Source organism: Struthio camelus, chromosome 25 (genome assembly GCF_040807025.1).
Source record: "Struthio camelus isolate bStrCam1 chromosome 25, bStrCam1.hap1, whole genome shotgun sequence".
Taxonomy (NCBI): domain Eukaryota; kingdom Metazoa; phylum Chordata; class Aves; order Struthioniformes; family Struthionidae; genus Struthio; species Struthio camelus.
Window position 1 is genome coordinate 91,730 of NC_090966.1, and position 27,325 is coordinate 119,054.

A 27,325-nucleotide genomic window follows, 5' to 3' on the forward strand; every position below is an offset into this window, starting at 1 on the left:
CAAGCGCTGGGGCCGCCCTTCCCGCTCCGGGCCGGGCATGGCGGAGGTGGTGGAGTTCCGGGTGCCGGCGGGGAGTGGTCAGACGCTGCTGGTCTGGGGGCTGGAGCCAGCGCCAGGCCTGGAGGTGAGGCGAGGCGAGGCCGGGCCGAGTACCCTGGGAGCGAGTAGCGGGACCCGTCTGCCCTCGGGGCTATGCGGGGCCGGGGCCGGGGCCGGGGCCGGGGCCGGGGCCGGGGCCGAGTCCTTCCCCGCCCCGGCCTCTCAGGGCTGAGGTCCCGGTTCCTCCCCGCCTGCACTGGCTTTTTCTTCTGTCGCCTTCCCCATGCGCTAATAATAACGCTTTTGTTGTTGTTGTTGTTGTTCTTATTTTACGGTTTCATTGCTTCACTGGGCCCAGCGTGGCCCGAGGGGGTGGCAGACCGCTGCGGCATGACCGCTGGCCCAGGCCCTGCTCTGGGACATGGCCGGTTTCGCGGTGCCGGCACCGTCCCCGGTGGCACCCCCAGCTTCTGGGCCTCGCGGCATGCTCCAACACTGCTTGAGGAAATAGGGAAACGCTGGCGTTTGTCTGCAAAGCGAAACTACTGGGAAACAGGCAAAATGTGGACGAGCGGAAATAAAATCCCGTTAGTCTCTCTGCAAAATGTGGTGCTGATGCTGTACTGAAGCTTTAACAGGACAGTGCATCCATGCAAAGCAGAGAGTAAGAGGCAGTCTGGGATGAGGATAACTCAGGGGATGGAAAATCCCACGTCTGTCTTTCCTCCCAATTTGGAGGCTGAATAGTATTGGAAATGAGTGTCAGGGAAAGGGGCCTGGCCTGGCTGGACTTACTTTTATGGAAAGCAAAGATGTTATCTGCCACATACTCCTGTTATCTTCAGTCTTGCTGATTATTGCAGGGCTTACTGCTGTTATGTGGCAAGAACAGTACTAAAACATTCCTCGTTTTCTAGTTAATTAGGCTTAGGGGTAGCCACAGTCTGTGGCTGTTTTTCAGACTCAGGAGTAGCAGCAGATGTTCCTCAACACACCTTTGTTTCTCATGCTTTTCCTCAGCATTCCCTGTTTTCAGTGTTTTCCAAATTTGGGCCGCTCTACTCGGTGCGAGCGCACAGAAATGCCGCTGTGGCAGGGCCTGGGTATTATGCCGTCGTCAAGTTTTATTCGGCTGGAGATGCCAGCAGAGCCCAGCACGCGTGTAACGGGCAAAGACTGTTTCAGAAATCTCCCTTGAAGGTAAGTAGAGTGGCCCTAGGTGTGAAACTTCTAGGCAGCAATAGAGTAGTGTTATGTGAAATATTTGTTGACCTCCTTAATGACAGTCCTTGTGCTTTTGCATTAAAGTTTGCTAACTTCTTGTTAGGCACTACCATCATACCCTGTGACATCCCCCACTGCTGGCAATAGTAGCACCCAGGTAGCATTTAAGAAGTAATACGGCAGCATCCCTCTGCTGGAATCATTTGTGCAAAGTAGGGTCCATTCTTGGGTTACAAATATTTGACACATGTCAGAAACACCTGTGTGGTTAGTGAATGCATTCCTTACAAACTTCTCTAACAGAGCCATCAATGGGGTATCTGCAGTGGGAAACCTGGAAGCAAAGCCTGGATAATTGTGGTGGTTCTTTCCTCGACAGGTTTGTGTTTGCACCAAGCAGAAAGTGTTTCATCAGCAAGTTCTTGCTCTTAACAGCAACAAGTGCCAGGAATTGGCCAACCACTACCTTGGCTTTAATGGCTGGTCCAGCCGCATCATCATGGTAAAGGGGCCCTTTACTTGCATCAGTTGTTCCTCCTTTTCCTCGTCTCATATTCTCAATTGGAGTAGTTGATGGAATGAACAGAATTGCCCTCAAATCATTGTCCCTAATGAAGACAGCCACAGGAGCTGTGTTTTGGACCACAAATGAGAGTGTCCTGAAAGCCTTAGGAGAGAAGATTGTTGTGGGCAAGGGCACTGGTTGGGTTTCTGTTTATACAAATGGGAGGATAAGGTTTTCATGTGGCTATGTTTAAAGCAGTGCCAGAACTTGGCAATAGTCTTCATGTGCTGAATGTGTCTGAGATGACTAAGATTACAGGCTTGACTGACAGAGGATGGGGACCGTGAGACATTTCTGAATTAGAGTCAAAACAGTGAACATCCCTGCTCTGGCTCTGCTGTGCGCTACTGGCCTGGAGTTGCACGCTGTGCCGAGAAGGTCTGCGCTATGCAGGCGTGGGCTTAGGTGGTCACTACATCCTTTTTCTATTTAATTGTAATTCCTTTGTGGTCTTCCCAACAGCTGCAGAATGTTTCGGGCTTTGATGATGAGAACAAGGAACTGGGAAAGACGTTACAGAAGCGATCCCTTAAATATCTGTGTGCCGTAGAAGTAGCAATGCCCAACCATAGGGTATACACCAGGGGAGTCGGCCTTGGCGAGTCAGACATAGAAAATGGAGAAGGTATGCCTTCGGTGCAGCTGAAAGTCTCTGCTGGCAGTTGTCAAACACTGGTAATTCTTGCATTTGCACAGTTTGTGAATCTGATGTAGTATCTGAGTTTAGCTGGAGTCAAGAATCTGCGAGCTCGTGAGCTGCTGTGCTTCACAGCAAGAAATCCTAAGCATGCCTCTTCCTTCCCTGCTTCTTACCAGTATTGCTTTCTTACCCTCTGTTCCTCTTCCTCTCAGCTGTAGGATTATTCATTCCCCATTGCAGCCACTTCTGATGGGAACATGCTGTGTGATTCCTAAGAGATCCTGTGCCTGCGGTACAGCTCAGATGCCTGCTGGGCTCTCCACTGCCTGTTGCTTTTGGCAGGGACGGTAGGGTTGAGGATGTGCTACTTTGCCTGGGTTGGCACACAAAGCCCTTTTGAGGGCACTGCCATCCTGCCAATTATTTGCAAAATATAAGCAGCTTTCTTATCAGATCCTTGATGCTGTGTTCAGTTCCCAGATGAATTTCAGTTATGTTTTGTAGTACAAGGCAGCTTGTATGCTTTCATATGGTGAGTGTCATCCTAATATCAATAACCCACTGCTCCTTGGGTTTAGATCCTCTCGAGTTTATCACAGCTACAAGAAGAGTTCAGAAACTTGCAGTTGGGAAAGCTTTGTCTAGTGCTTTTCAGAAGATACTCCTTGTGGTTTTAGGTAAGGCCTATTCTTATATTAAACGCTGGGGTGTTTGGTCTGATAACATTAAAGCTTTCATGAAAATGAATGTGGTTTTTTTTTTTTTTTTTTTTTTTGATAAAGAGACCATTGAAACTCTTTTTAAAAAATGCAAAAGCCTAAAGGGTAAACCCTGACAGGGAGTGCTTATTAGCACTGTAAATGCACAGTGAATAAGGATGAATAAGGATGTGAACACGTTCTGGTTCCAGGGGTAACATTAACTGAACTGCAGCATGTTGCATGTTCCTATCTGATTCCTGGCCAGGAAGTTGCTGTCAAAGGTCCGTGCCTCACTGTTGTATGCAGTGTTGCATCTCTGGGGGTACTATTGCTGCAGTTTGTAACTATAGAAACTGGCTCTATGCCTACCTAGAAATAGCTATATCTGCTTGCTGTGGATTCTAGGTGTTGTGCTTTCTGAGCTCTTAGATGACTCCTACTTGTGTAGTGTCTAAGTACTTCAGTCTTTTATGCATTTATCAGGATAGACCTTTGTGTGGTCAGGTCAGTGCTGCTATCCTTATTTTACACAGAGGAGACCTTCCCAGTAAACACCACTTCATGCTGAGTCACAGATACAGCAAAGCATCTGAGCAGGAACTTAAACTCTGTTGAATCCATCAGGATTTAAATACCTGCCAGATTCTTCCCATGGATTCTTTAAGGTGTCATTTAGAAAGGTGGAGCTCTGGACTCGGATGTTTTACAGTGCTTCCTGCCTTCTGGCCCATCACATAACAGAGACCAGCAATTATCATGCTTCATCTTCTCCATTGAGTTCTGCTTCCTCACTTTCAATTTCCTCTCCATTTAGTAAGAGCCTTTTGATTTTCTGCAGAGAAGACAGGCACCTAGGCCTGAGAAAGAGGCAGCTCTGTGGATTCACAGCATGTCTTTTAAGTTGTATAATGTGGTAACTACCAGTTTTCTTCTCCATGCCTCATAATTAACATCGCTAACCCTTCAGTTCCTTCTTTCCTGGGCACTTTCAGAACTTGAACAGTCCTTGAAGTGGTACAGCCCAATCCTGCTTCTGCTGAAGCTTGCTTGACAGTAGAAGCAAGATCAGGCTCTCTGTTTCTGTGCCCAGCCACAACAGTAGGAGTCACGAGCTCTGTCCACAACCGTAGTAACACTGCAGCCAGCAAGCACTACTTAAACCACTGTGGAAAGTTTAATGTTTCACAGTAAAATGGTTATATTATGTAAGAGAACAAATAAGCTAGAACCCCATGGTCTGCTATGGGACAGTAAAATGACCTGTTCCATCTACAGTTATTCAGAACCAGTCAGCCCCTCTGAATGCAGTTATGAAGTAGACTCATCCTGCTCAGTCAGATCCCAAGAAGGAGTTTAGGGTATGTTTATTGTTATTACACACAGTCTTAACTAACTGCCTCTCTGGCTGTTTATTCTGTGTGTTTGTTTCAGACAATGGTAAAGTGGCTGTGGAGTATAACTCCACCCAAGAGGAGCCCACAGATTCTTTAACAGAAGAGGAACTGAAGGGGCTTATTCAGGTAAACCCAGTGGGTATATAGCTTTTGCACAGTAGCTGTGTGATACATCTAGAGATGAGAGATGGTTGTTACTATTACAACCTCTGACATCCTCTTTTTCTTTCTGTGCAATGACCTAAACTTGAAGTCCAGAAAGTAATCACATCTTGGAATTGTATAGCATGCTAAGATTTTAAAACTCTTAACTTCTCAGGCATCTTTATGCAGAAATGTGTGTATATTTTAAATAGCACAGGAAAATGAGCAGTTGGATGATGTGGGCTGACAAGTCTAGCACATGACAGTGTCCAGACCTGCTTTTTCATAGAATCTGTGAGAGTGAAAATCCCAGCAAAGTTACAGTAAGTTAAAGCAAATGACTTTTAATAAGTTCTTAAATGAAACTCACAGAATCACAGAATGGTTTAGGTTGGAAGGGACCTCTGGAGATCATCTAGTCCAACCCCCCTGCTCAAGCAGGGGCCTCTAGAGCATATTGCCCAGGATCACATCCAGACAGGTTTTGAATATCTCCAGGGAAGGAGACTCCACTACCTCTCTGGGCAACCTGTTCCAATGCTCTGTCACCCTCACAGTGAAGAAGTTTTTTCTCAGGTTCAGATGGAACTTCCTGGGGTTCAGTTTCTGCCCGTTGCCTCTTGTTCTGTCGCTGGGCACCACGGAGAAGAGGCTGGCCTCATCCTCTTGACACTCCCCCTTCAGATACTTGTACACATTTATGAGATCCCCTCTCAGTCTTCTCTTCTCCAGGCTGAACAGGCCCAGCTCTCGCAGCCTTTCTTCAGAGAAGAGATGCTCCAGCCCTCTAATCATCTTTGTAGCCCTCCGCTGGACTCTCTCCAGTAGTGCCATGTCTCTCTTGTCCTGGGGAGCCCAGAATTGGACACAGTACTCCAGGGGAGGCCTCCCCAGGGCTGAGGAGAGGGGCAGGATCACCTTCCCTCGACCTGCTGGCAACACTCTGCCTAATGCACCCCCGGATACCATTGGCCTTCTTGGCCACAAGGGCACACTGCTGGCTCATGCTTAACTTGTTGTCCACCAGCACTCCCAGGTCCTTCTTGGCAGAGCTACTTTGCAGCAGGTCAACCCCCAGCCTGTACTGGTGCCTGGGATTATTCCTGCCTAGGTGCAGGACCTTGCACTTGCCTTTGTTGAACTTCATGAGGTTCCTCTCTGGCCACCTCTCCAGCCTGTCCAGGTGCCTCTGAATGGCAGCACAGTCTTCTGGTGTGCTCCCCTTCTGGTGTGCTCCCCATCTAGAAATGAGTTTCATAAATTCATTCTTACTGAAGTGGAAAGGATTGTTAAAAGGCTGTGTGAAATCCCAGCAGGTAATTGTGGGATCTGTTAGCATGCAAAGAACAAAAATATGCAGGTACAATAATAAAACTTCTGTCATCATGCTCAGCGAGATGGAGTTCTGAATGCTAGCCTTTGTGTACAGCAAGTCCTGAGCAGGGGATTTTCGTCTTGCTTAGTTTGAAAACAGTTATTTATCAGGGAAGGTCATTGATATGGTGCTCTTTTGAAAGCAAGCATCAGTCTCACATGATGTGTCAGCAATGCACAGTGCAGTGTCCAACTCCTCCTACAATTTGCATTAAGGAAATGTCTAATGAACCTTATGACATGTTACTCCATTTGATGACATTGAGTCACCTGCTGTCTGTGGACAGAACTATCTTCCTTTCTTACTGCAGAGTAGCAGTAAAATATGAGCTATTTTTATGTGTAAAGTAACTAAAATCCATCAAATATATCGGCTGGGAAGAAGAAATTTCTGCTGTTTTGTTCTATCTGTGCATTTTTTTTCTGCACTACCCTGTTTATCTAACTTTATTTAAACCCCTGGAGAAGTGACCTAACATTTAATGGCCATTAGAGAAGTGTGCAGCAAAGTCAGGCAGAAAGTCTGCTGCTTCTCAAAATTCTGTTTTACAAAAAAGTTGTCCCTCACTTCCCCTGCAGTCTCACTTTCCTAGTGATGGTGTGCGGGAGTTGATTTGGTGCTCCCTCCACAAGACACGTACCAGCCTGATGCGGCTCGCTAACAGATAGGAATTCAGGACAACTTTCTTGGGAGGAGAATTGGTGGGTGTACTTTTCATTGTCTTGTGATTTTTGATCAGTCATTCTGAAATAGAAATGTTCCTGAGTTTGTAGATTCCATTGGAAATGTCTCTTGTACATGGTAAAAATACATTTTGTTGCCAGGTGCAGAGAGAAGAAGCTAATACATGTGGCAGAGAAACAAATTCACTCTTGATTTCTCTTCTCAGGTCAATGAATTGTCCTTGGAACAGTTTTACTTTGAAGAAGAAGAAGAAGTTTTGTCTGATCTCAGTTTTGATGATAAGCTCCGTCATCAGGAGGTGCTGTCTAATTAGTGCGGCCCGGTCTTTAGATATTTTCCAAAAGTGCTGCAGTATCTGATTGAGAATGAAAGTCTAAAGTTGTGAAATGACATGCGCCTCATATCTAACGTTTTCTTTTTCTCTAAATATGTAACAGTGAAAGAAGTGGGCGATAAACCTAGTGTTACTAAAATTAACCCCAAAATGTATATTGTTTTCAGAGAAGAAAAGTGTTTTCCTGTCAACTTATCCAGGTCAGCTATATATGGAAATCAGCTTAGCTGTATGATTATTATTTAGACAGCATACCAGATGTGCATAGCACTTAAAAATAAAGTGAACAGGCTCTTCCTGGAAGAGCTACAGTGCAGGTTAGTTCTGATCTGCAAGAGAGCATCCGAGGTGCTGTCTTACCAGCAGGAGTAGCTATAGGACTTATACATGTGCGCACAGGCACAGAAAAATGTATTTTTGTAGGTGAAATTTCTTTTTTTTTTTCCCCAAGTCCTGTGTTGATCTATTGAACCAAGTAGCTGGGACATTATCATGATGTAAAGCACAGGTTCTTTTTAAAACTGAGTGCCTATGTTTTTCATTAAATTAAGTAAAATCATACTTTGTAGCTGTTCATGTGATAAATGAACCTCGGAGGCAGGATATTGAATGGGAAGGTACATCAAGGTCTGCAAATCACAAGGGTATGTGTTGGGGAAGATAATTCTCATTTTGGTAGCGAACCCCTGCTCAGGGTTTTTTTTTTTTTTTTTTTTTAATCTCTGTGGTTGGAAGAAGGTGACTGAGACATGGGAGAGCTCAGGGAAGAGCCACATGGGTGATTGGAGACCTGGAGCGCAAACCTGGAAATGAGAGATGTCAGGAGTGTAGCATATTTAATTTAACAACAAGAAGAAGGGGTGACATGATCCAGGACACAACAGCAGCTCTGCAAGGAGAAGACACCTGATGCTCGATGAGCTTTTTAACCTGGAAGGCACAAAGCAGAAACAAGATCCAGTGGCTGATGGCCGAAGTCAGAGGAATTCAAGTGGGGAAAGTAAGATGCGGTGTTTTACAGGGGGAAATAATTAAGCCCTGGAACAGACCTTCAAGGGATGTGGTGAATCCTCTGTCATGGCAAGTTCAGATAAATCAGTTGTGTTTAAAAAATGAAACACTGGAGCTTGGCTACAATTTGCCAAGCTTCCCCTTTCCTATTATTCATGTTGGAAATAGTGGTCGCTGGCATGAAGTCAAAGCTCCGTTGCTCCCTGTGGCCTGTCTGCATTAAGGCACGTTTAATACCTTTCGACCAGGGAGCTGGCAGAAGCCCTGCTGCCAGGGTGGGAGCAGTCCCCTTCCAGAGCAGGCAACCTCCATTCAGTCACCCATTGCAAGGGCAGCTGGGCTTTCCCGGAGCTGCACAGTTGGACGCAGTCCTCGAGAGCAAATATACGTGTAAATCAGTCTTGGCCTGTTAATTTTTAGGGGCAGTAAAGAGCGGGGGGGAGAGGAGCATGATCTGAAGGATTTGAAGCGAGGAGGGCAGCGAGGCCTACCTGCAGCCTCAGGGCCCACCGCCTTGGGCACCTGGTTGCCTGGCAACACCATAGGCCCCACACACACCATGGGCCTCGCCCAGCCTCGCCGCCCCCTCGTCCTCCTGGCACTGCTGGTGACAGCAGCAGCAACCCCTTCCCTGGAGTGGCCCGGCACCGCCTGCCCAGTGCCCTGCCGCTGCCACGGGCAGCTGCTCAACTGCAGCCACGCCGCCCTCTCCGGTGTCCCCCAGGCAGCTGGCCGCCTGGCCCTCTCTGTCCTGTGAGTAGCATCCACGGCAATGGGGATTTGTAATGCTCTGGGGACAGCCCCCAGGGACAAGCATTCCCTGACTCCCGGCCTCAAACTGCCTTCCTGCGCAGGAAGAGGCAGGGGAAAATGGCTGCCGTGCTGTTTACTGAGAGCAGGAGGCTGCGCCAAGCTGCCTGGGAGAGCGTCATCCACGTCCTTCCCTCGCCCAGGCAGTTGTGGCCCAAACCTGCCTTCCCCAGGGGGAGTTTCTCACCTGAATTGTAGCATTTCCAGTCCCCAGCTGCCCTGTCTGAGCAGCGAGGGAATAGGTGTGTGCGGGGCCAGGTTGCTCTGGTGGGTCCGGGTGTTGACATGGGCTGACATGTGCAACACCTGGACCCGTGTGTTTGTCTCCGTGGCCTGGAAATGGAGGCCAAGGCAGGTAGCGGAGATGGAGATGGATTCACCGGACTGAATGCAGCTATCTTCCCCGTTTCTGCGTTAAGGGCAGCTGCCTGATCCCCACAGGCTGCTGAAGCTGACAGCAAACAGGCCCTTGGGAAGGCAGATTGCTTTATTTACCTCTCTATGCAAATGCTTAACCCCCTCCGGACATCCAGGTTTGAAATGCTGCTCTAAGTGACGTGCCTCTGGCATCTGTGCCAGTCCCCTCAGCCCTCTTGCCCTTCTCAGTTTTTTATTCCTTGTGAGCGCTGCCTGGTAAATAGACCTCACGCAGGACAGCAAGTGCTCCTGGCCCCGTGAGCCACTTGCCAAAACCTGTGTAGCCACAGGACCCACCACAGACACCTAAGCACCCGGGGAAGAGGACGTCCGGGAGTGATTCACTGGCAGGAGCAGTCAGTGGTTTTTGAGGGCTCGCGCTGCACCACAGGGGGGCTGAAGCTGGGCTAGCTATGCTGTTACATGTCTAGGCAAATTTTGCTCTACCTTAATTGCCAAATTTGCAAGGAAATAGGTTTTTCTGAGCGTGCTGTTCCAGATCTAACCCTCCAGGACCCCTCTGTTTCCCAAGGAAGCGGTAGGTTTTGTGGGATGGAAAAGAGGACTTTGTATACAACATTGCAAATGCTTGATTGAAATCCCTGGGAATTATACTATGGGGAATGAACAGCTCTGGCACCAAGAAACACAACGCATGCGCAGTATATTTTGCAAGTAGTTTTTTTGCAGATCTTTTATATACAGCACACTAACAACGATTATGATGTGCCAATCATTTCTTTGCAGAGATTTCACTGGCAACGCTATTTCTTCCATTGACAAACCAATGTGGAGGGAATACCTGTGGGCTGAGTACCTGTAAGTATTCCCTAACATTTGAAATGTTCGGAATTCAGATGTTTTCCATCCACCTAGTCTAGGTTTTGAGCCAAGAATATGAGGAACACTAGCACTCACATAAGCTGTTTCCATTTGAATTCAAAGCTGAGCTGCTCAGCAAGGAGGGGCATGAATTCCCTGTGCTTCATGGGACACCAAGAGATGCCATGAGCACTGCCCCTCTTGGGAAAGGCTAGTGGTTTCCATCCTACAGGACCATCCCTATTCCTGTTTAATCAATGATCAGGCTACAGTTAGAGTTTCAGCAATACAGAAACAATTGTCCAGTCTTGAGATGAGTAGTATAGGTCCCTGTGGTGACTCAGGGAAACAAAGAGACATTTTAGTAAAGCTATTGCAGAATATATTCCCCTGAAAATCCTGTTCCCTCCTGCAGGGCAGCTGGTGTAGCAGTGAATGCCTGTTTTGTCTCATTCCAGAGTTCTCCAAGACAATGCCCTGAAGACAGTGGGGAGGCATTCGCTGGAGGGTTTGCTCCTGCTGAAGCACCTGTATGTACCATTTCTGTCCCCTACCTTGAAGGCAGGGGAAGGCTCAGACCAGCCTGTTGCCATGTGGCATGCACTGGGAGGAGCAGGGTATCAGCCCTCCCTTTGGGCCCCTGCTGCTCTACTCACCATCATACAAATATGCCTTATTCTTCACACACAGACACAGAATGGTTTAGGTTGGAAGGGACCTCTGGAGATCATCTAGTCCAACCTCCCTGTTCAAGCAGGGTCACCTAGAGCATATTGCCCAGGATCACATCCAGACAGGTTTTGAATATCTCCAGGGAAGGAGACTCCACTACCTCTCTGGGCAACCTGTTCCAATGCTCTGTCACCCTCACAGTGAAGAAGTTTTTTCTCAGGTTCAGATGGAACTTCCTGGGGTTCAGTTTCTGCCCATTGCCTCTTGTCCTGTTGCTGGGCACCACGGAGAAGAGGCTGGCCTCATCCTCTTGACACTCCCCCTTCAGATACTTGTACACGTTGATGAGATCCCCTCTCAATCTTCTCTTCTCCAGGCTGAACAGGCCCAGCTCTCGCAGCCTTTCTTCAGAGGAGAGGTGCTCCAGCCCTCTAATCATCTTTGTAGCCCTCCGCTGGACTCTCTCCAGTAGTGCCATGTCTCTCTTGTCCTGGGGAGCCCAGAATTGGACACAGTACTCCAGGGGAGGCCTCCCCAGGGCTGAGGAGAGGGGCAGGATCACCTCCCTCGTCCTGCTGGCAACACTCTGCCTAATGCACCCCCGGATACCATTGGCCTTCTTGGCCACAAGGGCACACTGCTGGCTCATGCTTAACTTGTTGTCCACCAGCACTCCCAGGTCCTTCTTGGCAGAGCTACTTTCCAGCAGGTCAACCCCCAGCCTGTACTGGTGCCTGGGATTATTCCTGCCTAGGTGCAGGACCTTGCACTTGCCTTTGTTGAACTTCATGAGGTTCCTCTCTGGCCACCTCTCCAGCCTGTCCAGGTGCCTCTGAATGGCAGCACAGTCTTCTGGTGTGTTAGCCTCTCCCCCCAGTTTAGTATCATCAGCAAACTTGCTGAGGGTGCGTGCACTCTGCCCCTTCCTCCAGGTCATTGATGAATACATTGAACAAGACTGGACCCAGGACTGACCCCTGGGGGACACCACTAGCCACAGGCCTCCAACTTGACTCTGCGCCATTCACCACAACCCTCTGAGCTCGGCCATCCAGCCAGTTCTCAAGCCACCTCACCGTCCACTCATCTAGCCCACACTTCCTGAGCTTACCTAGGAGGATGTGATGGGAGACAGTGTCCAAAGCCTTGCTGAAGTCCAGGGAGACAACATCCACTGCTCTGCCCTCATCTACCCAGCCAGTCATTCCGTCATAGAAGGCTATCAGACTGGTCAAGCATGATTTCCCTTTGGTGAATCCATGCTGACTCCTCCTGATCACCTTCTTGTCCTCCAGATGCTTAGTGATGACCTTCAGGAGGAGCTGTTCCATCACCTTTCCAGGGATGGAGGTGAGGCTGACAGGCCTGTAGTTTCCTGGCTCCTCCTTCTTGCCCTTTTTGAAGACTGGCGTGACATTGGCTTTCTTCCAGTCCTCAGGCACCTCTCCTGATCTCCAGGACCTTTCCAAGATGATGGAGAGTGGCCTAGCGATAACATCCGCCAGCTCCCTCAGCACTCGTGGGTGCATCCCATCGGGGCCCATGGATGTCAAGTTTAGACAAAAGATCTCTAACCTGATCCTCCTCAACCGAGGGAGAGTCTTCCTTTCTCCAGCCTTCCTCTCTTGTCTCCAAGGTCTGGAATTCCTCAGGACTGGCCTTAGCAGTGAAGACGGAAGCAAAGAAGGCATTCAATAACTCTGCCTTCTCTGTATCCTTTGTCACCAGGGCACCTGCCCCATTCAGCAGCGGGCCCACGTTTTCCCTAGTCTTCCTTTTGCTACTGACGTATTTGAATAAGGCCTTCTTGTTGTCCTTGACATCCCTTGCCAGATTTAATTCCAAATGGGCCTTAGCCTTCCTTGTCACATCCCTGCACGCTCTGACAATGTCCCTGTATTCCTCCCAAGTGGCCTGTCCCCTTTTCCACATTCTGTACACTTCCTTCTTCTGCTGGAGTTTTGCCAGGAGTTCCTTGCTCATCCATGCACATCTCCTGCCCGCTTTGCTGGACTTCTTCCTCAGAGGGATGCACTGATCCTGAGCCTGGAGGAAGTGACGCTTGAATATTAACCAGCTTTCTTGGACCCCTCTTCCTTCTAGGGCCCTACCCCATGAGATTCCCCTAAGTAGGTCCCTGAAGAGGCCAAAGTCAGCTCTCCTGAAGTCCAGCGTTGCAATCCTACTCATTGCCCTGCTCCCTCCTCGTAGGATCCTGAACTCCACCATCTCATGGTCACTGCAGCCAAGGCTGCCTCCAACCTTCACCTCTCCAACTAGACCTTCTTTGTTCGTTAGTACAAGGTCTAGCATTGCACCTCTCCTCGTTGGCGTCTCCACCACCTGGGTCAAGAAATTATCATCAATGCTTTGCAGGAACCTCTTTGACTGTTTGTGCCTAGCTGTGCTGTCTTCCCAGCAGATGTCAGGGTGGTTGAAGTCTCCCATGACAACCAGGGCCTGTGATCATGAGGCTTCTTCCAGCTGTCTGTAGAAGGCCTCATCGATGACTTCCTCCTGATCAGGTGGCCTGTAGTAGACCCCCACAACAGTGTCACCCATGTTACCCTGCCCTTTAATCCTACCCAAATTCTTCCCCTATTTCAAGCTATGTTCATTGCAAAACAGGGGCATCTTGCTGCTGAGTGTTTCTGCTGCAGTAGGGCACAGTGGGAGGATCCCTGTGGAGACAACATGGTGCTTGCTGGGTGACTTGCAGTCAATGCCAACTTAACAGTGCCTTCCCACAGGCTGGGAGCCTGTTCATCTGAAGACAAACCTTTTAGGCAAGGCAAAACTCTCACGTGTTTTGTTTCTGCTAGAGTTTGGGCAGAAAGACCCCTGTTGCAGTGAAAGCAGAGCCCCACATTGGTGACCACTTTTGGGACAGTCTCTCTGATTGTTTATCATCTTCCTGAAATTCTCCTGGCAGTTAAAGGGAGATAGAGGAGCCTGCATTGTCCCTTCCTACGCTGAAATCCCAGACAGACTGACACTGGGAGGTCTTTTCTCCAACCTCCTGCTCAGAGCAGGGCTAACTTCAAAGCTAGGTTTATCAGGGCCATATCCAGTTGAATTCCTCCACTTCCTGACGGAAAAGCAAATGTGCATCAGTGCCCACACAACGTTACATGAGACTGCAACAAATCCTCTGTCTCTGACACTGTTTGTAAGGAAGCAGAGGAGCATTCAGGTTTTGTTTTCTCCTTGAAGCTCTATTTTTTACCTATCTTGGGTTTTCCTGTGCGGTACAAAACTGACTGTGGCACAAAGGAAGTGTGAAAAAAGAACAGCAAAATCTCGTTCTGTTCTCTGTCTTCTGCTCAGCTGCTATCATACTGTCTTTTCTGATCCCCAGACTACTGAGAAAAAACTAAGAGGCAAAAATAAATCCTTCCATGAAAGCTCAGGACATTAGTGCTGAGTCTTACTAGATGCATGAGTGCACTCTTTTATCAACAGAAACCTCATGTCAAAGGAAAAAAAAATTGCTCATATGAAAAAGAAAATTTACAGCAAGGGAAGCCCAGGCTTGGAGTTGGCTCACTAGTGTCATGTTTTAGGCCCAGCTCCTTAGGCTATTATTAGAGAAGCTGAAACGAGGACACAAAGACATATTGTTTCCTTACAAATCCCTCTGTTGCTCATATCTGTAGATTGTTGCAGGTATCTCAGCTCTGCCACTATTTTCATTTGCAGTGTTGTTTGAGGGTGGCCCTTAACGTGCTTGCATTTTCCCAGAAAAGGGGAATTTTTTTGTTTTCTAGTACTCACAGTGGCTTGGAGGGAACCAAGTCCAGGGCAGTCTTGGCCTTTTTGTAAGTAGTAAGCTAGCCCCAAAGCTGCATCTAGGTTTTATCTCAGTGCTGGGGAGTCAGTGCTGGTGCTGAGGCTCATTGCCCACGCTGGCTCTCCTCTCCCTGTGTCTATTTAGCAGATAGAGGTGCCCTAGAAAACAAAGATCCAGGAACCTAAAAGTAGAAAGCATGTTCTGCAGGATGTGGTTTAGAGGCCAAATGAGTTAGGTTGGGAACAGGCTTACAAACACACTCTTCTTTTACAGGACTGAAAGCTGAGCTTATCTAAAGCATGTCTCAGATCGCATGTGCAAAGACATTCCTCCCACCTGCCCCTGTTGCCCAACCGTCTGGCTCTCACTGGAACTGCCTCCGTGGGAGGTCCAAATCCCGCAGGCCAGAGCTGCAGCAGCTCCTTGAACACTCTCTCCTGTGGGGAGGCCAGCTCCTACCAAAGAAACCTAGCGCATTCATCTCATCTAATTTTGGATGCCTAATGATTGCCTAGGATTAAGCTAATTGTTCACGCTCTCTTTATTTTCCATGGAAAGGAACAGGCACTTCCCATTCACCCAAACAATCTTAGGAACCTCTCTGAGGAGGGGATGAATCACTCTCCAAAAATGCTTATCTCTCATTGTTGACTGCAGAACAAGCCCAGGCAGCTAATTCAGGCTGAGACAATGAACCTTTTGATTTCTAAAGCTAGGCCAGATAAATCCCACAGTGGCTGAGTCTTTACACACATCTCACAGCAGAGCTATGCAGGAAAGAGGAGTTTAGGTTACCCCTGCAGTTCTTTATTGTGCTGTTTCCAAACTTTCATGTTCTTGATTTTGCATCCTTCATAGTGTCTCTTTAACCTAAATTTTTCACAAAACATTGTGCAGGGGGGAGGGATAAAGAGAAAAATAATCATTTTTGTCATATGTGAAGTTACCAACCTGTCCCTGAGCCCTGCAGCAAGAGGTGTTGTTCAGGCTTTTCTGGCTGACTTCAGCAAGCAAAACACAGATGGTACCAAGGGAAAGGAGTTCTCTGTGGCACATCCAGAGGGTCACACATTGGTGTGGTCCATGCGGATGCTTCCTCAGGTGCTGAACTCTGCCTCTCTAGAGGATTCTTTCTGCTCTCATAGAGGCAAATCAAGCCCTAAAATAATTCTGGTGGGATCAGAGCTGGAAAAACATCACTGAGATGAAAGCCACCTCCATGAGGGTTATCATAGGTTATTCACTAGTGGAAGCTAATATCAAATATAAACACTGCATAAAATCAGAGCCATGTAACATATGTGCTGCCAGTGTCAAAGCAAGGGAAAGTAAAAATGACAGCACAAATGCAATTAACATTTCATGCTCTAATTTTAACAGAGATTTATCCTGCAATAAAATCCTGTCGATTGAGGAGCATGCTTTTGAGCCACTTCCTTTTTTGCAGCTTATGTAAGTTATAAAAATGTCTTTCTAATGTATTTACAGAAGTCTGTTCACATTTATAACCCCTTTTGTGCTAGAAAATGTTCCTGTTATTTTTAGAACAGTGACTAAATTTCTACTGCTAAAAGACTAAGACAGAGCTAAAGAGATCAATGCAGATGGCTGGGTGACCCACAACAGAATGAGAAATAGTGTAGTTGTTCAAATGCAGCCATAATAGAAGCCATTTCTTGAAGGTTTACTATATCCTGGATCAGAAATAGATTAAGCACATGTGCACTTCATTTCGTCTCCTTGAGAGGTTAAACAAATGAGAAAGTGGCAGAGTTTCCTCCCTATTCTACCTTGGATTTGCATATTTCCTACAAATCAATATTGCTCAGCACCAGCTTCCTCTAGGACAGTCTGGATTCATTTCTGCAATCTTCTCTTTCCCCAGAAACCTTGGTGGGAATCTCATCACACAGATCCAGAACGGCACATTCCAGGCCTGGCATGGGATGCAGTTTTTACAGAAGCTGTAAGTGTGACAAGGTCTAAAGGTAGATCAGAGCGTGAATCCACAGTGACTGAGGGTAGAGCAGGCTTGCTTTGGTCGAGGGCTAGCGTTGGTTACAGGATTGCCTGCCGGCTGCCCGATCACAAAGCCAGCAAGCAGCACCCTCCACCAGGATGCTGTGCCACAGCCCAGCGGGTATCCAGAGCCATGAGATGAATAAGGGGCTGGCTACCAAATGCCACCGAATGCCTGCAGCCTTTGCCAGTCATGGGCCCCTCAGCACAGGGGCCTGGTGCATTTGGAGGCTTTGTTAAGGGTGGTGGAATTAATTGCATCAGTGCCCTGCAGGGCTTTCAGCTGTCTCCAGTTTGCAGACCCCTTAAACTTTTCAAAAGGAGGTGCAAACCCCTCTGTAAAGAACTGAATCCTACTTTAGATGTCATCTAGGGACTGCCAGAAGTCTGCAGGGAGGGGAGGCAGGGGTAGGATTTGGCAGGGAGGATGAGGGAGGGCAGGAGGAAGCAAGAGGCTGAGGTATCTCAGGTAGGTGGGCTGCTTTGAAATGCTCTGCAAAAAACATCTAGACAAAACTGTGTTTTCACCTAGACAAAGACTTTTGTGGAAGACATTTGTTTTCCTCAGAAATTTCACCTTTTCAGCAGAAGCTTCCCCCCCCCCCCCAAAAAAAAATTTGGCAAAAGCCAAAAATGTCATCATTTGCAGCAAAATTGGGCCAAAACTTTTGCTTGCTATATTTGCATTTACAAGGCAAAATGGCTCAAAAATATCCACTAAAAGGAAACTTTGTTCTTTTGGACACTTGCTTCTAAGAAAACATGGCCTAGTCCACATGCGCTTCTACCAAGGAGCTCTTCCAAGGAAAGGATCACTGCTTCTGTCTGGATCCGAAGCAAGTGAGAGGCCAGGACGTTTTGCCCACCAAGGGTTCATATATATAAAGAAAAGTCCATGGGCTCCCTGCTGTCCTGAGAACTGCAATACTTTTCTTTTGATACACCAAATAAGGTGAGAGAAGAAAGATGGATGGCAGTTCTCATAGGGGTTGGCCACAGCTTTGCCCGTCTGTGTTCAGTAACAGAGTAAAAGTTTATGGACACTGGAAATGTAAGAAAATATGGAAAGTTCAGAGTCCAAAATAGCATCAAAGTCCTGGTCAAGGGGAAGCAAAGGGAAGGTGTGAGCTGAGGAGGAAAGAAAGAAATGTTGTATTTTCCAAAAGAAGCACTTCTGGGCTTTTACTCTTTTAGCTGGAGATAATCAGGACCTGATGTATTTCATGAATCAGCCCATCAGCATCTGTTCCTGCCTCTAGCTTTCATCCCAGAGCCTTCCTCACATGCGTAGCACTGAGCCAAATTTTTATCTTTGGGCTGAAATTTCCTATGTTTGTTCTCCGCTTGAAAGGAAATTCTTTGGGGAGGTTTGAGCAAAACTTGTTCAGCCAAATCCACATCTGCCATCCATAAAAGTTGGCTGGATTCTTATCCACGGTGCAACCTCTTTACACTACTCGCACATTATAGAGGAGCCTGGAAAGGGGGGTTTCAGTGTTATTCCACATCAGATCCAACACACACAACTCTCTCTGGGCCTCTCTGATATTCAAAGGCTACAAATTTGAAATCTAGCAAAGAGAAAACCCCTTGATCGCCAAAGTGCTTTACAATGATCTAGTGGAAATGTGCTTTGATTTATCTGTGTTTATATAGTTCGGGAACCACTGGGGTTTTTACTCTACAGTAAGTATATTAACCATCTCCTATTTCTCCAGTGCCTGCTGCACAGGGTCAGTTGATCTTGGCTTTCCAGGCATCTGGATCTGTGTACATAAGAGGACATACGTGGACAGGCTGCATATATGTGCCCCTACCCACGCCACTCATGTCCTCCTCAGGACATGACTCATGCCAGCACAGTTCTCGGCATCTATCTGGCTTGTTGTGTCCTCATTCCTATGCCTTGCAGTGGCACCCACTGCCTGCACCCACCCTGCACCGAGCTCACCGACCTCCTCGTGCAAAGTCCTGGCTCCACATCCCAGGGAGGACAAGCAGTGCATCAGGGGGATGCTGCAAAGCAAGGGGGAACATGACCCCTCCTGGCAGCATGGGCACAGAGACCATCCCTCCTTCCCTCCTGGTCCACCTTTTTCCTTCACCTTCCTCGTCCCAAAGGGAGGTTCTGTGGGGACATGACCCTCAGGCGTGACTGGACTTTGGGTTGTTACTTCTCCCAGAATGCAGTAATCATGACCCAAGTCCCAGCCAAAATTGAGGCTAAGGCTTGTACAACTATGGGCTACCACTGGGCTCCAGAGTCCCTCACAGGGCACCAAAAACAGTAGTCTGACTGTTAGAAGCTCTTCACTTCTCCCTGCTCTCACTAACCTCAGCATCACCAAGCAAAAACACCAGGGGAAAACGTTATGAAAAAGAAAGCCACAGGTAAGGCTGTTCCCTTCACCCAGTCACAGTGGCCTGTTGTTTTTTTTAGGATCCTAAGCCATAACCCCCTCTCCGTAATCGATGACACATCGTTCTTTGACCTGCCTTCACTCAAATACCTGTGAGTATTGACTCAACTTTACCAGATTAATGGGATCCTGACCCCATTGCCCTGCCACAGGTCAGGGCTGCTGATGCCCTGCATCGGTGATAGTTGGCAGCATCCCACAGCTCTTGCTCATGTCCGCCTGACTCCTCAGGCAGGGAGATGTCAGTGCTTTTTGCAAAGGTCCTTTCTGCTTGCAGCCATGCTATCACACAGACAGCTCTCTATTTTCCCTACGTGGTTGTGCCATGAACACTCTCAGTTCAGTGGTTGCTGGGCAAAGCAAGGTTTTTATCATTTGGTTCGGGGGGTGAACTCAAAAAGCCCTACCCTGATCTCACACAGCAAGCGGAGCCTTTGGGCAGTCCATCTGTACACCTAAAATACACTGAAGTCTCTCTTTCTACCTTGACATTTGAAAGGTTAGCCTTGTCATGCCTCCATCTCCATCCCTGGACGCCGGGGTTACGTCATGGGGACCAAGCATGGGAACCAGTGAGTCCCACAGGGAGGCTGTGGCAGAGCAGAGAACGGAACACAGGCCACAGCAAGATTTCTGGATCTCCAGGTCTCCATCCACCACATGCCACTCTGTGCTAGAAATAACCTATTTTCAGGGCTTTTTTCATCGCTGTAATCATCTTCAGGAAACTTTGAGCTGTGGGGTCTTCTCCACTGTCTCTGGCCTTTTAAAAATATACTCCATTCATACGTCCATCTGCATCTCTTCCTTCCTGTCAGAGACATTTCAACTCCCAGCTACTTCCCAGTATACCCCGTGCCCTTGCCTGAGGAGTGTGAATTTTTATCTATGGGGTGAAAAAAAACCCACTTTGTTGGAATTTCTAAGTTTATCTTCCGTATGAATGTGCTCACATGTTCTTCGTAGTTTACTCCGATTTGCTGATTCAAAGACTCTGCTTTGCCCATGTATCATCAGTCAGGCAAAGTATCTTCCTGGACCGGATAGACCCTCTGATGGAGGTGGAGGGGGCCAGGCCTGTTTGACTGCTCAGGAACAGACCACTGCTTCCTCAGCAGGAGCAGAGCAGGACTCCGCATGGTCTGGCTCTGCCTCCAACTTCCTCCTTGTATTCAGTTTACATTTCTGTCTCCTCTGAGCATCATTTATTACCCAGATCTGAATGAGGAGACAACACCAGAGGAGGCCAGGATCCTCCCATTGGGCGTGGGCTAGTCTTGGTACTAAAGGTGGCTTTAAGATTGGCCCTCCCTCTGGTTGGGCAACTATTTCTCATTAACTAAAGAATAATGCATGTAACAACAAAAACCTCCCAGAAGACAGACTACAGGAACCCCATTTAAGTCATCCACATTCAAATAAGAGCCTCCTTGTACATCCTGGGGCTGATAAAACATAACACATATGAGTCTGGATGTGCACAAGACCTCTCCAAGAGATTTGTCTTTTTGGAAAAGAATTGAAATACTTAAATTGCAATCATGGCTCTACTGAAATTAATGGCAAGATGCACACTGATGGCTGTGAGACCACAATTTCATCCCTAATCTCTCCTTCCAAGGCCACCGTGGATTCACCTGCTTGGACAAGAAGTGGCTCCCTTTTGAGCAAGGGTGAGGGCTGGGGCTGTGCTCATGGCAGAGCTAGAAAAGGATTTTGAGCTGGGGAATCTCTTCTGTTCACATCAGCCTCCCACGAAATCTGCAGGATCTCTTTTTCCTTTAGACTCCGTGGTTAGGAACAGATATAAGGCAAGAGGAAACAGGGTTTTGAATAACTAGTGTGACTGATTAGGCAGAGGTGGATCCCTCTGTGAATGACACCACAATCATCAGAGATCTGGGCTTGTTCTCAGAGCAGAGTTCCAGTAATGTGGTCTGAAAATTTCATTTGATTTTGCAAATCCTTTCAGAGACCTGGGTGCAACACAAGTGACTCTGCAGACGTTTCACACTCTCCTCCTGACAACAGTCCACTTGGAAACGCTGTGAGTATGCGGGAACTTGGTCCCAGCTGCCTACAAATCACAATTGCTGAAACAGGAGGTCTGCATGGGAAACAAATCAGCTCACTACAATGTCAAAATTACCCCAGTAAGCCCAAGTTTTGCTCACCCGGAGCTCTTTATTTTTCCCTAGTATCCATCAGAGTACTACAAGTGTCTGTTCAAGACCCCTGAGTGACAGCACTGAGCAACAGGGGCTCAGGTCCATGACTGGGCTCTTAGGCATAACTACAGCTCAGACAATACAAATCATAAAAAGAAAATGCTATTTAGTTTTGATACCCCCCAAACTCACCTGCTAAGGAACAAATTTCACCATTTATGTGATGTGTTCCAGGTTTCCAAAGGGAAGTCTTAAATCAAGTGAGGATGTGATTTTCTGTTTCAAATTGCCTTTGGGATTGGTTCTATTTTTGAAAGTAAAATCAACATTTTGAAGTCACTGGGGAAAACTATTTTCTATTTGTAACTTCTCTTAGAAATCTGGAGAACATTTTTGTCCATCAGAATTTTCACTGGGGGGAAAATACATTTTTCAGAGCTGTAGAAGATATCCAAGCACAACTGGAATGCATTATCTCTGTGTGTTACCTGAGTTGGACCCACAGACATCGATTGAGATGCTGGGATTTTGTCCAGTAACCTCTTTGTCTTTAGCAAACTCCCCAGTGATATGGCCTGCTGCCTCTGTCAGAAGAAAGACACTATTGAAACCCTGTGCAAGACCATCAAGTTACGCTGTGAGAATTTATGTACCACCAACGCTCCCCAGTGCGGTAGGTTTGCTGTCAATGTAAGACACTGTCAGTGTAGATTCTTGAAATTTGTCCGGCTTCCTCTAGCTGTGGAAGATGCTAGAGGAGGGATCTTATGAGGGTTCCCAGCCAAAGTTGGCAGCCCCAATGGCATCAGTCCAGGCTGGTGACTCCTGACCAGTCCCAGGGATGCCAGATCTGGGCAGAATCAGCACTGCTTACTGAGCACAAATAGAGAAACTTGTAAATCAGCCCGAAGGCCGGTGCAGGTAGTTCAGTTGAGACCAGGGAGGCCTCTGACTATGCTCCCTGAGCCATAGGCACAAAAAGTTCCCTTCAACCACATGACTTTGAAAAAAGAAGAGTTGAAAAGTTACTAGCGATTACCCATATCTTTTGTGTCAAATACTATCTTGAGAAGAAATAGCTTGCTGAGCTAAACAAACACAAGAGCTTCCAATGCACACAACACATCTAGTCAAGTAAATCATGCGTGCCCAGTACCATTCCCAGGTGCTAGAAGGCACCATCTGTTCATAAACCCTCCAAATTTTCCCTGACATCCTTCTAACCCTTTCCAGTGGCACCATACCTTGGCCAGTCACAGCTCAGCAGTAAGAGTGATCCCAAATACAGCATGGAACCGGCAAAAGGGTCCTGTAATGCTCCTATTGTACTGGCAATGTAGCATGTGCTGAGTGGCACGTCAGACCTGCCACGCACACTGGAAACCCTTAACCAAGCACAGATGGCCTAGGCAGGCTCTGGAGAAACCTCCTGTAATGTGTGGTGTGTTGGAGGGTGCCTGGGAAATACTTGTCTAGTCCAAAACTTGTCTAGTCTCTCTGCCAATCTGCTCCCCATGTGTAGAAGAGAGGATAGTAACCCTGACCTCCTTCATAGGGCACTAGACAAACACCAGGCGTTATTATTCTCTCGCTAGTCTGTGCAGCCTGAGTAGTGCACTGTCCTGCTCGATCTTTGCATAGAGTAAAAATCATCCTATTCAAACCAGAGGCAAGGTAGGCTTCTGCAAATAGAGCAACATTTCAAAGGTCCCCAGGTAACTTATTTTCAAGCTGGATATGGACAAGTGAGTCTAACTTCATTGCAAGTCTAGGGAAAACGGGTTCCTAAGCTACTTATAGCCAGATCATCAGAAATATTTTGGTGTCTAATTTCCTGTCATTTTAAAGGCAGATGAAGCCTGAATACCTTTGTAATCTGTAAATATTCTTGAACATGTCACCCTGCCTCTGACATTAACCTATCTGCAAAGTGGCATTAGACATAAGGCTGTGTTTGCAGCCATGGTGTAGGACTCTAGAATACTACTTATTCTAACTTTGCAGGCTCAACATGTTCCCTTCACATACCAGGGCAAGAGCTATCCTGGGCTATATGCATTGCTCTGGGTCAAATGTCCAGTTCTTCCACTTCTCCTAGGCCTGGGTGAGGGGAGCTACATCCATCATCAGAAAATCAGTGCTCCTTTATTGGGTGCTCACTCTGACTTAAGCCCCACCACTGCTTTTGGGAGCTCGACAACAACACAGAAGCTTTTTAATGTGAAATATCCCAAGTTTTATTAACTGCAGGGAGAAGGGCTAGCTGGGATAACTGACAAATGCTAGTTGGGGACAAACGCTGTGTCTGGGTATTCTGCTTTCCAGGCTCACTCCTAGTTTTAAGCTTTATGGCATTTTTAGCAACTCAGCACTGACTTGTATTAAGCTGTGGGAGATTCTCCCACAGAAAACCCCTGTCCCTGGGATGACTCACACTGATTTGAACAGAGCCCTGAGAGAGACCAGAAAAAACATGTATCTGTTCTGCCCCAGTGAGATAATCTAACTGATTTAAGAAGACTTTTCCCCTCTGTAATGCATCCACCATTTGGTTCACACACTCCCTTGTCTTGGGGTAAACCTTTGACCCTGCACTTTGGCAGAAAGTTTTTTGTGACATGAGAGTCACTGATCGGCTCTCTTGGTGTTTAACAGCTCATACAGATTCTCTGGCAAAGATGCAAGCAGAGATAATGAAAGTGTTACAATCCAGAAAACTGAACACCACAGTGGTGTTAAACCTCAAGCCCAAAGAACCTGTGCTTGGAGGCTATGAAACAGTAACACTTGCGGTGGTCCTGAACCTAACAAGCACTGATGCTGATCTCAGTAAGCCAAATGATCACATTCCCAGAAGAAATTCCCATTTCCCTCAGCACCTATCTAGGCAGGAAGGTAAGAGCAATAAGGAATTGATGCTGATGCTGCACAGCATTCAGAACAAGGGCTGGACCAGTGAAAGCGATATGAAGAAACTCCATTTCTTAGCAAAAGTGCTAGTGGCTGAGCTTGAGAAGAAGCTACACAAGGCTAAAAACGTCACGACTGTGAAGAATATCATCTCTCTCTCACCAACGCTTGCTATGCAGAGGCGCGAGGTGCACAGGACCCTAGCAGTGGAACAAGAGAGGACCACAGCTGCTACAGATCGGGTGCAAAAGCAACATGACTTAGGTTTGCACCACACACCACTAAGCCTATGGGAAGTAGCTGAGAAGTTAAACCCCACTAACACTGTCTTCAGACATGACAAAATATCCATGCCTTCTTCAAAGCATTCCCTTTTGTATTCCCCAGCAGAAGCCTCTCATTTGTCCAGGTCTTTTAAGATTCCAGATTATTCTGATGCTCTGGAACAGGCCAAAAAAAATCATGAGATGGAGGGCATAGAGGATGGAAAGGATGGACCACCTCCAAGCCATAGCTCTATTTGGACCTACAAAAAGCACGGGCAGCAAGAGAGTCCATGTCTGAGTAAAAGTAATCAGCTTTTCTACAGGACAGACTATGAAGTTAATCCAGAGGAAGAGCCCACACCAATAAAACCTAAACCAGAGCAGAGATTAAACACTGCAGGACATTTTTTCTATAACCTATTGGTTAACAGCAGCCGCCGCATTGCAAGGAGTATGCTAGAGAATACGTCTAAAGACAAGGCTTCCTCTCCAGGTGGGCACTTACTGGGCATCCGTCAAACTGACGAAACACATGGGAAGCATCAAAAGGAGGAAGGATTTGATTTCCTCAATAAACCAAGTAGTTCAGACAGCCCAGACACCGCGCCGGTTCAAGGAGACCTGTTTGAAACCAAGTTCAAATATCACCTGCGCTTACTCGTCCCAGAGAAAGCCCTGCGGACGTTCATTGCTCACGTGGCACGAGCCCTGAGGATAGACTGCAGCCTGCCTGCGGTCCAGCTGGCCTGCACAAAGATGGTCTCGAAGATGGGGCTGCTCTTGAAGGTACTCAGTGAGAGGCAGGATCACCAGGGAGCCTCTGCTCTCGCAGGCCGGTGTTTCCTGGAAGGGAACGTTCCCAATGGCACAGCCCAGCCCAGGGCGGCAGGCAGGAAACTCGCAGGGAAGGTAGGACCAACACTGGATATCGCTGGATATGATTTTTCTGGACAATGGGGAATGGAAGGAATAACGGTCTCTCCCTTGCTGATTTTTTCTTCTTCTGTACCAGAAGAAACCAGAGTATGCCTACGGCAACAGGCTCCTGGTGGCAGTATCGGTGGCTGTCATCATCATGCTCTTTCTCACAGTGATTTGTCTTATTGAGGTAAGCAGATAACTCCCTTGACAGACAGCTGCCAGTCAAGCCTTGTAGCTCGAGCGCACAGGGCTGGGATGATGCCTCCCTGTGTAGCTCGTGAAACCCAGAGCATCAATGTGGATGTCTACGGACATGCCGGATAGCTCAAGAGCTTTTTTTCCAACCTTTGAAGCTTGTCATGACATGCACACCACATAGCTCAGCGTGGGTTCAGGCCCTACCATGGGGGCTCATCCCAGCATCTGTCACAAGCTGTCCGGAGGTCACCTAATCAGACTGCCACAGCTCTCTTACCCACTTCCCAGTTTCTCTGAGAGTGCTGTGGTTCTCTGTCATCATAGTTTCTCCCATCAGCCTGTCTCTGAGTTTTACACTGCAATCCCTGCTGTTCATCACCCTGGGCCTTATGGGATCACCTTTTCCAGGCTCTTCTGCCCCTGTTCTGCTCTCCTGCCTGTGCCAAGTGCTTTCAGATGTACAGCAATTCCCCTGCTACTTTCACACTTGCCAAAACCAAGCTTTTCTGCAAAGTAACAAACGTTGGAGGGCTTCCCTAGCTATCTAGCAGCTCAAAATCTCTCAAAAAGAAGCTGCTGACCACTTCAGCAAGGTGCAATGGCTCAGTGTGGGTCAGAGCACTGCCAGAGCCAGGCAGAAGAGAGGGCACAGCCTCATTTAGTGCACTTCTCCTTGCAGAAAGTCTTTATTTCTTTAAAAGCCTACCTACCTACATGTTTAGGATTAGCTTTAAACAGGAGGGGAGTACCCTGCAAAGCACTGCACAGATAAGAAAGGCAGACATAAACATTTCTGAGATTAGGAGAGCTCTGGGAGTTCAGGTCATTTCTAAGGCAAGGAAAGCTGGGAGCTGGGAAGGGAGGATGGGCTCTTTCTAAAAATTTTGCTTCTGGCACAGACTCACAAATTTTGCTTCTGGCACATATAACATGCTTGGTTTAAGGAACAACCTTTTGGCCTCCCTTGTTTTGCAGAGTATGACAAGAAAATCCTGATGTAACAAGTCTCTCTCTCTCTCTCTGCTTTACCAGGTTTGCTCCCAGAAATCTGCAGCTGCTTCCCAACCCCAAACCACCAGTAAATCACGACTGAGATGGTAATTACTCCCTCCACCGTCCCACTGCTGGGCCACAAACAGTCTTTACTCTGAACAGCGCCTAATCGTGGAGCCCCCCAAGGACTCAGGCACTGGCTGCAGAGGAGTCACTAGTCACCAGGGTGGATATGTTTATGTAGCTTTTTAACACACCTAGAAAAGGGACCCCAAAGTGTGAGTAATCAGCACCACTATAAGCTCAGATCTCAACCAGCACCTCCACAGACCCCCCAGCAGCCTTTCTCCTTGCAGTGCAACCAAAACAGCAACCATAAATGCTGGCTGCAGCAGATATGTTGGCCCTGGGCTCCCACGTCGTGCCACACCCCCGGTTCTCAGCTCACTCAGCACTGGCCTGACCATGCTTTGTAGGCAAGAGAAAACACCTCTCTGCCCTGGTGCCCAGCATGACCCTTCTCTGATGTACGCAGTGACAGCTCTGCCCCCACTTCTCCCTGCCCCATTCCCCGTTCCCCAGAGAGGCTGTTTAAGAGCTTGCTCCTCTCTTCTTGTGATGCTCTTGTTTCCAGGCTAAACTAGAACTAATTCCCAGGCATCTTGGCAAACACCATCCCTTCACTTAAAAGACTCGCCTTTATGGGGAGGTTCATCTTCATTAGGGTCCGATGAAACTACCCCAAGTAGGTCGAGGTTTCTGCCACGGCAGGGCACTGACACCCACTGCAGCCACCCCGGCCATGCCA

The 27,325-nt window shown here is 47.7% G+C and overlaps 2 protein-coding genes across 10 annotated transcripts in view; both read left to right on the plus strand.

Moving 5' to 3' along the window:
* On the plus strand, positions 1-8,509 carry RDM1 (RAD52 motif containing 1). Of its 7 annotated transcripts, none has more exons than XM_068918782.1 (8): positions 1-124; positions 1,060-1,239; positions 1,643-1,765; positions 2,291-2,453; positions 3,047-3,145; positions 4,601-4,689; positions 6,972-7,064; positions 7,836-8,509. In XM_068918782.1, the coding sequence occupies exons 1-8, from the start codon at positions 38-40 to the stop codon at positions 7,911-7,913; spliced, it is 912 nt and encodes a 303-aa protein (XP_068774883.1). In that variant the 5' UTR covers positions 1-37; the 3' UTR covers positions 7,914-8,509. The 7 variants fall into 7 exon arrangements, with proteins under 7 accessions (XP_068774883.1, XP_068774884.1, XP_068774886.1 ...); XM_068918783.1 differs by having other exon boundaries at positions 7,839-8,509; XM_068918785.1 differs by lacking the exon at positions 7,836-8,509 and adding an exon at positions 6,661-6,783 and having other exon boundaries at positions 6,972-7,661.
* Positions 7,961-27,325, plus strand: part of LRRC37B (leucine rich repeat containing 37B) — a 20,827-nt gene continuing 1,462 nt past the window's right edge. Inside the window, exons 1-11 of one of the 3 annotated variants that reach the window (XR_011136257.1) lie at positions 7,961-8,100; positions 10,086-10,157; positions 10,619-10,690; positions 16,003-16,074; positions 16,508-16,588; positions 19,082-19,153; positions 21,034-21,108; positions 21,784-21,902; positions 23,885-25,314; positions 25,418-25,513; positions 26,557-26,743. Coding sequence is in view for 1 of the 3 variants with exons in the window: in XM_009685349.2 (XP_009683644.2) it covers positions 10,126-10,157; positions 10,619-10,690; positions 16,003-16,074; positions 16,508-16,588; positions 19,082-19,153; positions 21,034-21,108; positions 21,784-21,902; positions 23,885-25,314; positions 25,418-25,513; positions 26,557-26,621 (2,114 nt within the window). In the remaining 2 variants the exon portion in view is untranslated. Of the gene's footprint in view, positions 8,101-10,085; positions 10,158-10,618; positions 10,691-16,002; positions 16,075-16,507; positions 16,589-19,081; positions 19,154-21,033; positions 21,109-21,783; positions 21,903-23,884; positions 26,744-27,325 lie in introns of all 3 variants that reach the window. The other 2 variants (XM_009685349.2, XR_011136256.1) reach the window with 2 other exon arrangements.